We start from the raw sequence: 14,366 nt of genomic DNA, 5'->3' as shown, positions 1-14,366 counted from the left end.
TAACACCACATCAATTTGCGTTGCTAATAAGGTTAAAATTACACTTATTTATAACCTATATTTCATTATTTAAAAAAATTACAATAGCATTTTTTCTTCACGGATGTACTTTAAAAAAAATTAGCTGCACCTTTAAAGATTAATATATTTAGGGATGCACCGATATGGGTACAGCCAATATTAACCAAGTTATCTGTCATAACAGTAGTGTATATGATAAAATCATTGTAAAAGACGGTTTAGTACACTGTCACACCATTTAATTAAAAAATTTCACGAAAAAAAGTTTGCAAGCACATATCCGAATGTGTCTTTTCATTTTAAGTTATACATTTTTTCTATCACAAATTGAATATCTAAAAAAGGTAGCTTCTTAAGTGTGGTGTACGTAGTGCGGCCAATCAAATAAAATTTTATCATTTTTAAATGTTTTTCTGAAAATATTTATAGGCCAATATCGGCTTCGTTGAAGCTGATACAAGAAATATAGGCAGATATTTCAGTGTATCCCTAATAATATTAATTGTTTAGGAGATACATATTATAAACTTCCTATTTAACTAATTGTTTTAGTTAAAATATATTTAATTTCAGTTTTCATCAGTTAAACCATAAATGTATTTTAAGGGAATATAAAAGCAATCTTTATGGAAGACCCCTTAATTTTTTCAAATTACAATGTACAGTGGCGACAAACATGTTTAAAGCCAAAGGCAAGAGTGGCCAGAGCTGCAAACGTTGGTGTTCCACACAAAATACCCGAGGTTATATTCCCTTAAAATAAATTAATGATATTGGGTTAAACCATTTCATCCAGAAGACACAAAAATAGACAAAACCAATTTCTAAGGTTAAAATAAAGGATTAGCCCAAATTTTTTATTATTATAACGATTACATGATCATACGTCAAAATAAATCGGGAAAATTATTTAAACATTCTTCTATTATTTGATATTAATCTATAACAAGCTTGACTCTTAAATCAAATAAATTTTAGTAACCCTGGGAATTAATTTAATAAATAGAGTTCAAATTATTTTATAAACATTTCAAGTTGAAATTAAAAAAGGAACAGATTTTACGAGTTTATACCAGATGCCGTTACTGAACTTACTCTATTTTGGCCACAGTTTTGAGCAAAAAAGTTACGAGCTAGAAACTTAAGTATAGCAGTTTTGAGAAGCGTAATCCATTTTTCTATGGAATGTGTGAAAATTATAAAATTTTGACTTCTTAACAAAAATACAGGTAAGGTAATTGAAGTTGGAAAAATATAATTGTGACAGAGGCATGGAGTAAAATTACAAAACCAGAATTTAACATTTAGGCAGTGACATTGTAACTTGGTCCTGGGGTAGCGAATAATAACAAAAATGTTGATATTTTGCTAATAAATAAATATTGCAACACAACTTTACAAAAACGTTTTGATATTGAATATTGAAATGCCATAACAGTAGCATCACATTTACTCTCTTTTTAAGGCTTTTGATGTATATCATGATTTTTTTTCTTTCCATAAAGGCAATATTATTGGTGATGGTAATAATTATCTATGGAAAACACAAAAACCATTTTCAAAAATAAATGGTAAAATATCTATTTACATTTATAGAGTTAACTGGTATACGGTTATATTTATATTTTGGTGTTGTTTGATTTAAGATCGATAATTTTTCTATAAATTAAAAAGAGTACACCTAGCTAAGACTTCATTACAACATATTGTGATCTCCGATATTTCCTGTGTAACCTTGCAAGTTACATTTACGCTGATCCTCAAAATATTTGACAAACTGCCTTCCATAGTGCAAATGAAGTTCGGTGAAGTTTCTTCGTTTCGGAAAAGCAACCTTAACAGCTGCATCTGGGCATTTGTCAACAGGTCCCGGTAACGGTTGACCACCAACAGCCCCTTTCGTGTCGCTATCATCGGCAACGTACTTCCACTTATCAAAGGGGTTATAACGTTGATTTTTTGCCCCGCTAGCTTGTTTAAATAGACAACTATCGGAACGATTCGCGGGAAGCCCGCCCATATGAACTGAATTGCGGAAACCAGCTTTAGCCAATCTTTCCGTTTCACTTATTTCATCCAATTGCCTTTGTAGCTCCGCTACCATTAATTTCATGTAGTCGTAGCTTGCACACGCTAGCCCCTTCATCCAACCTTCCATGTTTTCCTGACTATCAGCACACAAAACGTAAGTTCGATGACCAGCGCCGTGAAATACGACTTTGAACGCGTATAATTCTTCATTCTCTGCTAATTCAATAGTACAACCTTCGAGAATTATCACCCCAATCGGTTCCTTATCATGCTTTTTGTCAAAATAGAACAGCAAGTTTCCTTTAAGAACGAACCATCGTTTTTGGAAGCTTTTGTTAACATCCCCCTTCTTAAGTAACCATCCCTCGCGATCAACAGGAGTCTCCGAAATGGAGTAACTGATCAAATTTTTCTCGTTTATTTTCATGTCGTTTCTGTGATAACCGAATAACAACCCTTCCAGCCCGATAGTTTACAATTTCAACTTCTTCAAGCCGAAAAAAATCAATCCTTAAAAAAGGATACACCCCACGAAGCATGCAAAGTTAACACTCTGTGCTTCAATTAAGCCTTGCTTTACATCGAAAAGTTAAAAATTAGGGTACTCTTAACCTAGTTTTTTTCATACTTATATCTTCACCACATTCTGCTAAACTTCATCGACTTTTTTCTTACTAATCGTTTAAAAAATTAAACGAATATAATACCCTACAATGTTTAAGATAAAAAACCATAAAAAGTTTCGATTGTAAGGATTAGGATTCCTTTAGAATCCTGTTTCAACCATTGAGTTGGGAATATTAATCTAGAGATCCAATCAAATCTGCTCCCCGCGAAACAAGTTTTTGAAAAATACGAATGTGCCGTCTGCTCTAAAATGACGAGCAAACGTTATCATATGACCCGTGGCGCCATCCATTATTTTGAAGAAAAAAAATCTTTTTGCTTGAAAACGCGTCTTATTTGAAGGAACCATTGAGAGATAGACGGCGCCACGGGTAGAATGATAACGTTTTCTCGTTATTTGGGACGCCGATGGGAGCAGACGACAGTATTATTATTTTTAAAAACTTGTTTCGCGAAATACTGAAATCCGACGTTTTGATTGGACCTCTAGATTAATATTCCCAACTCAATGGTTTCAACTTTCAAGATGGCTAATGGCTTACGAAGAGAGTGAGGAAATACCGCCATCTATTATCATTTGTAATCAACAAGAAATAATACCGGTAATTTTAAATAATTATGGCCAGCCATTCAGGACAAAATTAATCTAAAATATAGAGCTACCTTCTTAGAAATATAGGCTTGGTTTTCAAAATAGAATGGACGCTTCAATAAAAGATACTCGGTTTCTACTCCCCTCTCCAAATTCTTCTGGGAAGGAGCTATTTCCGGTCGGTCGGTTAAACGGTTAGAATGGCTAGCCACAAAGTCATATATAAGCCAATTGGAGACGCGTTTTTGCCCTCATGTGAATTTTTGCGTCAGATAAGAAACGCGTCGGCTCACGTGTATAAGGAACATACTAATGTTTATTTTCGATAATATATTTTAAGGTAACATATATAATGTTTTTAAAACTAAGTATAAGAAGATAATATTATTATTATTATTATCATCCTCTTATGGTATAAATAATTAAAATTATATGAAATATTTTTATAATACCAGGCAATTTTAAAGCTTCTCATGGAGGCAGAGTTAATTCATTTCGTATAAAATTATCTTTTGGAAAAAGATGAAAACTCATTCCTTTAGAACTAAACATATTACTTTTGCGGTACGGTATGCAACAAGTGTTTCCTTTTAACCAGGTAACTTTTTTGGCATGTTAAGGCTTAGCAAAATGTTACGTTCGAGAAAGTTTCCAGCTTTCTATTCACCAAGCACTATATAAATAATAACTTATGAGTCCTGGTTGTCGGAAATATTACTTCTTGGCAATTTCTGGGAAGATGTTTTATTTAAGCGCCTATTGACGGATTTTGAAATGACGTTTTAGCGCGCGACACTACAGGTACATGTCTTGGGCACACAGCCTTCTTTGCGTGCTTTTTTGACCATAACATGTAGAGGTATTTTCACGCGCAAAATGAATTTTAAAAGCCGTCAATTATGTCACTTTTGTTGATAGGAATGGGTTCTAAAGTTTTAAAGTATTTTATTTCCGGCAAAAAGCAATGCCCATCACGCCAGAGGGCTTGAGTACAGAGTTTCAGGAGGGGTTACATACAAAAGGTGGTTTTTTTTTCGCTGGTCCGGGGACAAAAAGTGTAAACCTTTTACCCTAAAACGTTTTATTCGCCTGTTCTCGGGGTAATATTTACCCTGTCCCGAATTTTGTTCGCTTGTTCCAGAGCTCTAAGGTTACACTTTTTACTCCTCCTCGAAAGGAGGTGTAGAGGGACTAATCTAGCTTTGTCGTCTGCTTAAACGAAAACATGACTCGTTTAGAACTCTTCACATGAGGCAAGCTTTTTGTAAATAACCTTTAACCTTTAACCTTTAACTACGCCCTTCTTACTCCAACTCGTTTTTTTTCGTGAAGTAAAATGACGTCATATGGCTACACTTTTTAACCTGCTCAAAAAACCCAGAACAGGCGAAAAAAAACACCTATAGTGATCAAAGATCAAGATAATTGTTCATTTCACGAGCGAATTTAGTTCGATCTGGTATGCTCTTGAGAAAGTCCGTTCATGGAGGAATAGTAGAGGAGGGGAAAGGAAAGAAGGCGCTAAATCCGACAGCGTAGTGCCAGTTCGAGGCGGGCAAAAAAAAAGGGGGGGAGTCGTGGGGGGGGGGCAAAATAACGAGAATTAATATTGGTGTATATAGCAATGAGCCTTCACACCAAGCGCACCAGATTCAAAATAAAACAAATGGAAAAATTAACAAACACTAAAAGCGAACAATGCAATAAAATGAACACACAAAACAAAAATAAAATACGCGACAAATCGAATAACAAAACCAAAAAAGAAACGAGATAATAATAGTCCGCAGAAAGTTATCAAGTCCGAACAGCGTTGCGAAGTATAGCACAAGTGGCGGAAATAACGTCTGAAAATCCGGCGTGGACCGCTTTCAACACACCCGTCAGAGAGACGGGAAGAGCCCTCTTATGGAGACTACTAAGGAGACCTCGCCGTGCTGCAACTTGGGATGGACAGGTGAAGAGAATGTGCTCCGCGGTATCTACCGCCCCGCACTTCGAGCAAGAATCCGAGCTACTCAAATTAAAGCGGAAGAGAGTTGCTTTCGTGGGAAGGCGTCCGCAGCCGAGGCGCGCCAAAAGAGTGTCATCCCGCCTGGGAAGCTGCCGCCGCATAATCTCGCGAGAGCCCGGATTAGGCTTCGCTTCCCTGAGCGCGTAGGAGGTGGCGCGGGTCTGCCAGGAGTCCCACCAAGCACTGGTAACCACTTTACTACACGCGGATTTCAATTCAGAGAGCGTAGCCGGGAGGAAAAAGTCCACCTTGGAGGGACGCGGAAGACTGGTGACATCCGCGAGACCGTCCGCCGTTTCATTGCCCACTACGCCGACGTGAGCAGGACACCACAAAAGAGTCACTGAGTAGGAGTACTCGTCGCATAAGTCATGAATAGCGGTGATTACCGGATCATTTGAACGCGAATGTAACATCGTAAGCGCGCTTTTGGAGTCGGAGCAGAGGACTATTGAACTTTCAAGATGAGCGGAAGCGTATGAAAGTGCCAATTGAATGGCCAACAGCTCTATCCTGTTTATGGGATGGCCGGGATCCACTAGAGACCGAGCACCGACCCCGAGAGAAGGAATGGCGAAGGCGGCACCCCCGACTCCCGAGTCCGGGGCGAGAGACCCGTCAGTGTAAATAACCGTCGCGTCTTTGGCGTAGATGTCGAGCGTCGCGAGGAACAACTGTCGTAGCGCGTCCGAGCAGAGGTCACCTCTGCGAGTAGTTAGCCAACGGGAGATGACCGTCACCTTGGGAGGTTCCCAGGGAGGAGTGGACGTGGGCGGAAGATGACCCCTGGAGGAATGAAAGAGCCAGGAGAGATTGTGTTCCCTAGCCTTGTTCCACGCCCGGAGCAGAAAAGGAAGCCGATCCGGGGCGAAGCGATGCTCAATGACCTCCAGTTGAGCCAGGTTGTCCCGAAGAAGAGCGGGATAAAACGTCGGGGTATCCGCTGCGCCACATGGAGCAAGTGTATGGAGGTCCAAAAGAGTGCGACGAAAACTCAGCGGTGGAATTGCGGCCTCAGCTTCCATTAGGACAATGGGTGTAGACCGTGGCACACCAAGGATGACCCGTAGAGCAGCGTTTTGGACTTTGTCCAAAGAGGCGAGCAGAGGAGCGGATGCGGACGCATAGAGGGGGTTGGAATAATCCAGCCTGGAGCGAATGAGGTGGGTGTACAAAAGCCTTAGCACGCCTCTACTGGCACCCCAAGCGGTCGCTGAGACAGTACGCAGAAGATTGAGGCGTTTGAGAGAAGAGGAGGCTAGAGCCTCGACGTGAGGCTTCCATGTGAGTCGGTCGTCGAAAATACCACCGAGGTACCTATACGAGTGGACTTTGGTTAAGGGAGTGCCATCGAGACTGAGAGTGAGATCGCCTGGGATGGTAGTCTCCTTTGAGAAAAGCATAAACTGGCACTTGAGTCGCTGAAAGTTGAGCCCCCAGAGTGCACCGTACTCCGCGATGTGATCAAGCGATTGCTGCATGGAGCCGTATAAGGAGCGAAGGGCTTGGCCACAGACCCAGGCCGCAATATCGTCGGCGTGTTCCCCTTGGGAAACATGTCTCTGGCATAGTTGAGGAATCCCGCCCAACATTACAGTGAAGAGGATGGGGCTGATCGAGCTGCCCCGAGGAACGCCTCTCGTGACGAGGTAAGTGGCTGAGAGCGCACCATTGACCCTGACCTGATAGGTCCTATCCTTGAGGAAGTCTTCCACCCAACGAAGAAGATTACCGGTAAGGCCCCGGTGTTGGAGTTTGTAGAGCAGCGCCTGGTGGTGAACACTGCCAAAAGCATCCTTCAGATCTAAGAAGACCGCGAGGCAGTGATTGTTCGTAACGAGAGCGCCTTGGGCTGCCATAGCAAGGCGGATCGCATTGTCGGTCGCTCGACGCCCACGTCGAAAACCCGATTGCTCTGCAGGCAGAACAGCGTTCTGGTCTAGGAACCAGACCAGTCTTCCTAAAACCAGCTTCTCGTAAATTTTGCCGAGATTAGGAAGCAGAGAGATAGCGCGGTAGGACGCGGCATCGAGAGAGGGCTTCCCAGGTTTCAGAATGGGGTGCAAGACAGCATGTTTCCAACGAGAAGGCATGATGCCCTCCGCCCAAAGGCTGTTATAGAGCGCTAGGAGTGCCGTTCGAAAAGCCGGAGTCGAGTTCTTTATAATGAGGTTGGAGACGTTGTCCTTCCCAGGGGAGGTGTTGCGAAGGCCGGAGAGGACCTCGTATAACTCCGCTTCCGAGAAAGGGTTATTGTATCTCGCCGGTGGCTGCTCCAAACGTGGTTCAGGCTGGTATTTTTGTTCCGGGCCGAGCGTTGGCTGAGGATGTATATCCGCTCTAACAGACTGCGCGAGGCACTCTGCGACTTGGGCTTGATCCGTTTCCACCTTGTCTCCGGTGTTCAACGTAATTAGCTTCCGTGGACGCGTGCCGGTCTTGAACCACCGAACTTGAGACCAGACCTGAGTCAAAGGAGTGTGAGCATGTAGTTTATTGCAATAAGTTCTCCAACTGTTACGCTTCGTCTCTCTAGTTAGTTTTTTGAAAAGGGCCCTTTCACGTTTGTAAGCGACCTGATCCAACGAATGACTCGATCGTTGGGCCCTGCGACGAGCCGCTTTGACAGTCTTGGCCTGCTTCGAGCATGTGGCATCCCACCAAGGAGGCTGGCGGGGGGCTGCGGAACCACTTCCCCGCTTAACCGGAATCGTTGCCAGGGCCGCTTGAAATATAATAGTTTCAGCCGACTGAGTTGTCAAGGGGTCAGTTGATAGGGAATCATCCAAAAGAATGCGAAAGCGTTTCCAGTCAGCCGCAGGGTAGTGCCAGTGAGCTGGACCAGTATGACCGCTATCTGCTTGAGATGGAGCGCCCATGTGAATCGGAAGGTGGTCACTGGTGCCTGCAAGTATGACAGACCAAGGGAGATGGATAGCCAGGTCAGTACTCGCAAAAGCGAGATCTAGTGCACCATCAGGACCCTTAGTTGGGCGACGAGTCGACTCACCGCTGTTGAGGAGGACCAGATTGTCGTGGTCTTCCAGCCAAGTCTGGACGAGGCAGCCCTGTGCGTCTGTCTTGTAGCTGCCCCAGAGAATGTTATGGGCATTGAAATCGCCTAAGATTAAGACGGGAGTGGTTACATCCCGAAGGAGAAGGTCGAAAAACGCCTTAGTGGCTTTACTATGAGGATCATAGATGTTGAAGAGGGTGAACCATCCAACGGAGGAGTGAATCTTCAAGGCTAGAGATTCCACACCGACACAGGCTGGAGATGGTAGACGGACTACCGGAAGAGACTTGTCGACGAGAGTCGCAACACCACCACGAACTCCGGAAGGCGAAGGGCGATGGACAACCCTGTCCGCACGAAAGGGTTCATAACAGCCGAAATGAAGATTGACTGTATCCGTTGGAGAGAGAAAAGTTTCTTGAAGCGCGATAATATTGGGGTGTAAGTCACCGAGAAGGTCAATGAGATCCGGTAATCGAGAACGAACGCCGTTGACATTCCACTGGAGGACGCTAATCATCTCCAGTAGGATGTGAAGTGAAGGCATCCTGAGTGGTAGTCGAGGTAGACTTTTTAAAGAATTCAAACCCTAACCGGTAGATCGCGCCATGATCGCGCTGCCTGTGTTGGAATGTATGAAAACATGGAGGAATAGATAAAAGTCTACCTCGACATACCCACCGTTTCTACATCCCCCTTTACGCGATTTCTGAAGAGGAACGTCAGTGCTTAGTCCAATCAGAACTATCAATACCACTCCAGGGGGGCGATTCTGTAAAAAATCGAATGGGTATTCGATCTCGATACCCTATACCATGTCGAGATCGACTTCAACAATTTACATTGATTTATGCTTATTCGAAATCTTTACCGTATACCATTCGTCGAGATCTCGAAGTTCGAAATCTAGTTTTCGATCGAAAATTGGATTTCGAATATTTACAGAATAGGCCCCCAGGGCCATTCCTCTATGGTCCGGTAGTTAGTTCCTAGTGGTGCTGACCTCCCACGAATAGCCAATAGACGTGGTTGAACCATTTCAAGCCTGTGGATTGACGCCGCTGTGTGGGGGGGGGGGGGGGGGGGGAGGGGGACTAGGCACGAAACAGTGATTTCAAATATAGGGCATATAATTCGAAATGAGACTAGAACCACTGCCCTTTTCAACAAATCACAAAGGAACGGGCAAGCTAGAAGGCTGCCAAGGTTCGTAAATCGTGCTGTTTGTATTAGGCTTGGTTTCCACAAATTTTTTTGACGCGCATCAAAACGCCCCCAAAGTTGAGTGATGCGCCGTTACGCGCGCTAGTGGAAAACAAGGCTAATGCTTGGTTTCAACTAACGCACTTTTTTTTGAAGAGCGTTAAGACGTGCTTACGGCCTAATGCTTGTTTTCCACTAGCGCGCGTCATAATGTTATTTTCTTAACGCGCGTAAAAACAATTGAACGTTTCAAAGCTGAGAAACGCTTCGTTGCGCGCGCCAGTGGAAAACAAGCTTTAAGTTGAGTGAAGCTTCGTTACGCGCGCTAGTGGAATACAAAGGCTATGCTTGGTTTCCACCAGCGCGCGCATTTTTTGACGCTGGTCAAAAGGTGTGTACGCCGAAAATCTGTGTGATGCGTCGTTACGCGGGCTAGTGGAAACCAAGGCTTTGATTTGATTTGATTTGATATTAATTTATTGATGTCATAATACAGTAATACAATTTTACACTTTTTAAATACATCACCCCAATCCACATAAGTTAAAAACTTGTGCATGGAGGGGTACAATTTCGTAATAGCACTCATCGATCATTGAAAGGCATGCGGAAAAAACATGAAATAGGTTTAAATTAGCAATTAACTTTAAATCAATTAGAAACTTAAAAACATTTTCAGAGGTTCATATCCAAATCCGACTAGCCATTTACAAATTCTCTTATTAAATATATTTATATTAGTACTATTTTTTGTTTCAGGGTTTAGTATGTTATACAATTTTGGGCCTAATGCTTGGTTTCCACTAGCGCGCGTCATAATGCATTTTTCATTACGCTCGTCCAAACATTTATCCGTCTGAAAGTTGAGTGATGCGCCGTTACGCTCGCTAGTGGAAACCAAGCGTTATGCTTGCCTTTCATTAGCGCGCGTCATAATGCATTTTTCTTGACGCGAATAAAAACGTGTGTACGCCCCAAAGTTTAGTGACGCGTCGTTACGCGCGCTAGTGGAAACCAAGGCCGCGATTCTACTTTTATCGTTAAATTATTTTTCGCTATCTAATATAAATTCAATGGCGCTAACGATATTTTTCTTTCGTTATCTTTCCACGATAAGGGTAGAATCGAGGCCCAAGGCTAATGCTTGGTTTAGGCCGTGGTCGGGCAAAAAAAATCTGCTTCTCAGATTTTAAATTATCAAGATGGATGAACTTGAATCAGGTATAGTGATTATCTACTTTGATATTAGTTAAAAAGTTTAAGGAATATAGCTCTTACTAGTTAACGAAATAAGGTTTAGTGGGTGTACTTCATGCAAGATTTATCTTAATATATGCTCAATAAATAAAATGAACCCTATTCTATTCAATAATGTAGTAAACATTTTGCTAGGACCTTTAAATTATAATTTTTTTAGAAATTTAAATACACAACTCTTGTGGCTAACTTTGGATACTTAAAACGCATTATATAACAATAATTAAAAATGTATTTTAAGTTTGCAAAGTATGAATTTTTTTAAGAAATATTAGGTGGAGGAAGTTAGTCGGTTATACAAATTGAAGCCAGAGTAGGCTTTTATAATCTAAGAGTTTAGTTTTAGGGAAGTTAGGGTTTTCATATTTGATATTGGGAGTAGAGGAGTTGCACACAGTTTGTTTTCATATGTAGGCCAGTGATCGAGGAAGGTATATTTGAACCCATACTACTCCATTAGGCCAGAATATAGGGTTTTTACAGTAAACAGGTACTTATGGTTAAATATTTTACAAGATGTCCCTTAAAATTGGTGTTTTTGACCATTTTTGGTCTATTTCGCAATGGAAAGTTAAGAGCAAAACTGGTTAGGATTTTTGATGCGAATACCATATCGACAATGGTCTTTAAAGACATTTTAACATATCCAGAACGACCCAGTTGGGACAAAATTAAGAAAAGGAAAGTTAAGAAAACACCTAACCACCTGACCAACGAAGAGTACATCAAATATTTGGAAAACGGAAAAAGGGAAGATGCCTTTCTTGTGATATGAAATGTCTGGGTGAAATGTGATTTACGCGATGGTTGGACATGTTTTATCTGTTCGCAGCTTCCAGATGAAAAAAGACTTGAAATTTTGGAAGGATATTTTAATTACATTTGTAAAGTTTTGTACCCGAGGACTAATAAAATTTCTTATGTTTTTAAAATTTGGTTTATAATTTTACGGCGCCGGTGAGATGCGAACACGTTTCCCGACGACGTCGTGGCTATTAGAAACCATATCTCTGATGATGGGTACGTATTTAGGCTTGCAAGAACTATTGCCTATACAAGCGATTCACGAAAAATCCTCAAAGTACACGAGCAATTACCTAGAAAACGAATTAATCGCGATAAATTTTCGTCGTGGCTATTAGAAACCATATCTCCGATGATGGGTACGTATTTAGGCTCACTAGACCTATTGACTATTGTTAAGTGAACGACACCTCTTTTTAGGTTATGGTACTAACAACGACTTAATCCCGGCTTAGCCCGTACTCGTTAACCCCGTTTCAGTAACTAGACAAGATAATAGGCCCTGTCTCTAGTTCGTTTATTTTATTCTGCTATTTTTTACAATGCCACGACGATTTCAATTCTAAGGCGGGGCTTCAAGATTGCGAGATTCCGCTATTTTGTACGATAGTACGACGACTTCAGTTCTAAGGCGGGGCTTCAACATTTCGAGATTCCGCTATTTTGTACGATAGTACGACGACTTCAGTTCTAAGGCGGGGCTTCAACATTTCGAGATTTCGCTATTTTGTACGATAGTACGACGACTTCAGTTCTAAGGCGGGGCTTCAACATTTCGAGATTCCGCTATTTTGTACGATAGTACGACGACTTCAGTTCTAAGGCGGGGCTTCAACATTTCGAGATTCCGCTATTTTGTACGATAGTACGACGACTTCAGTTCTAAGGCGGGGCTTCAACATTTCGAGATTCCGCTATTTTGTACGATAGTACGACGACTTCAGTTCTAAGGCGGGGCTTCAACATTTCGAGATTCCGCTATTTTGTACGATAGTACGACGATTTCAATTCTAAGGCAAGGCTTCAAGATTTCGAGATTCCGCTATTTTGTACGATAGTACGACGACTTCAGTTCTAAGGCGGGGCTTCAACATTTCGAGATTCCGCTATTTTGTACGATAGTACGACGACTTCAGTTCTAAGGCGGGGCTTCAAGATTTCGAGATTCCGCTATTTTGTACCATAGTACGACGACTTCAGTTCTAAGGCGGGGCTTCAACATTTCGAGATTCCGCTATTTTGTACGATAGTACGACGACTTCAGTTCTAAGGTGGGGCTTCAAGATTTCGTGATTCCGCTATTTTGTACGATAGTACGACGACTTCAGTTCTAAGGCGGGGCTTCAAGATTTCGAGATTCCGCTATTTTGTACGATAGTACGACGACTTCAGTTCTAAGGCGGGGCTTCAACATTTCGAGATTCCGCTATTTTGTACGATAGTACGACGACTTCAGTTCTAAGGCGGGGCTTCAACATTTCGAGATTCCGCTATTTTGTACGATAGTACGACGACTTCAGTTCTAAGGCGGGGCTTCAACATTTCGAGATTCCGCTATTTTGTACGATAGTACGACGATTTCAATTCTAAGGCAAGGCTTCAAGATTTCGAGATTCCGCTATTTTGTACGATAGTACGACGACTTCAGTTCTAAGGCGGGGCTTCAACATTTCGAGATTCCGCTATTTTGTACGATAGTACGACGACTTCAGTTCTAAGGCGGGGCTTCAAGATTTCGAGATTCCGCTATTTTGTACCATAGTACGACGACTTCAGTTCTAAGGCGGGGCTTCAACATTTCGAGATTCCGCTATTTTGTACGATAGTACGACGACTTCAGTTCTAAGGTGGGGCTTCAAGATTTCGTGATTCCGCTATTTTGTACGATAGTACGACGACTTCAGTTCTAAGGCGGGGCTTCAAGATTTCGAGATTCCGCTATTTTGTACGATAGTACGACGACTTCAGTTCTAAGGCGGGGCTTCAACATTTCGAGATTCCGCTATTTTGTACGATAGTACGACGACTTCAGTTCTAAGGCGGGGCTTCAACATTTCGAGATTCCGCTATTTTGTACGATAGTACGACGACTTCAGTTCTAAGGCGGGGCTTCAACATTTCGAGATTCCGCTATTTTGTACGATAGTACTACGACTTCAGTTCTAAGGCGGGGCTTCAAGATTTCGAGATTCCGCTATTAGCGCTCCCTAGCCATGGGCCGATGCCCCCTCCCCCCCTCGCTACGCCTCTCAACCTTTTAATAATGCCCTTCAGAAAAACTCTACAACAAGTAATAATAATCAGCTAGGCTAATATCCAAGGCACCACTTTAGACCCAGGTCATCGCGCGACCTTGGATGCCTTAAACAGGTGGTCAGGTTACAATGCGTAGGAGAGTGGCGGAAAACCCTTCGTGCCACGCGGGCCAACAGCGCCCTACACTTGCTGCTACCGTTAACAATTTAGTATGGGAAGGGGAAACCGAACAACTCGGGGAAACCCCTTTAACCAGTGGGGAGATAACTTGCAAACTCAACTTAGAAAGAGTGGTTCTGAGTTTTCACCCAGTGCCACAAGCTAGGATCGAACCTGGCTCCTCTTGCTGCGAGGCGAAAGTGCTAACCACTCCGCCACCCCACCGAGTGGAAGAGTGGTAACTGATACAGATAGTGTGAACCGTTATTATAAACTTATGGTAATGCGTACAATACGATAGTATAAAATTACAGACAACGGCCTAAAAATCGTAATTAGAAAGATAACAGCAACTCGACCCATAATATTTCACGCCGATGTCTGAT

General features: G+C 42.4%; 1 protein-coding gene across 1 annotated transcript; it reads right to left on the bottom strand.

Moving 5' to 3' along the window:
- Positions 1 to 885: 885 nt before the first annotated feature.
- Positions 886 to 2,795, bottom strand: LOC149958847 (sesquipedalian-1-like). The gene has a single exon (XM_090166245.1). It carries the CDS (start codon positions 2,477 to 2,479, stop codon positions 1,718 to 1,720), a length of 762 nt encoding a protein of 253 aa, XP_090022371.1. The 5' UTR covers positions 2,480 to 2,795; the 3' UTR covers positions 886 to 1,717.
- Between the last annotated feature and the right edge of the window lie 11,571 nt (positions 2,796 to 14,366).

This window comes from Leiobunum rupestre, chromosome 2 (assembly GCF_980474605.1).
Source record: "Leiobunum rupestre chromosome 2, qqLeiRupe1.1.hap1, whole genome shotgun sequence".
In the NCBI taxonomy this organism is placed as follows: Eukaryota; Metazoa; Arthropoda; class Arachnida; order Opiliones; family Sclerosomatidae; genus Leiobunum; species Leiobunum rupestre.
The sequence above is the reverse complement of the archived record's forward strand: the minus strand, read 5'-3'. Positions and strand labels throughout refer to the sequence as shown.

Excerpts from the sequence above, each read along its gene's own strand:
- LOC149958847 (XM_090166245.1), bottom strand. The coding sequence starts at position 2,479 with ATGAAAATAAACGAGAAAAATTTGATCAGTTACTCCATTTCGGAGACT.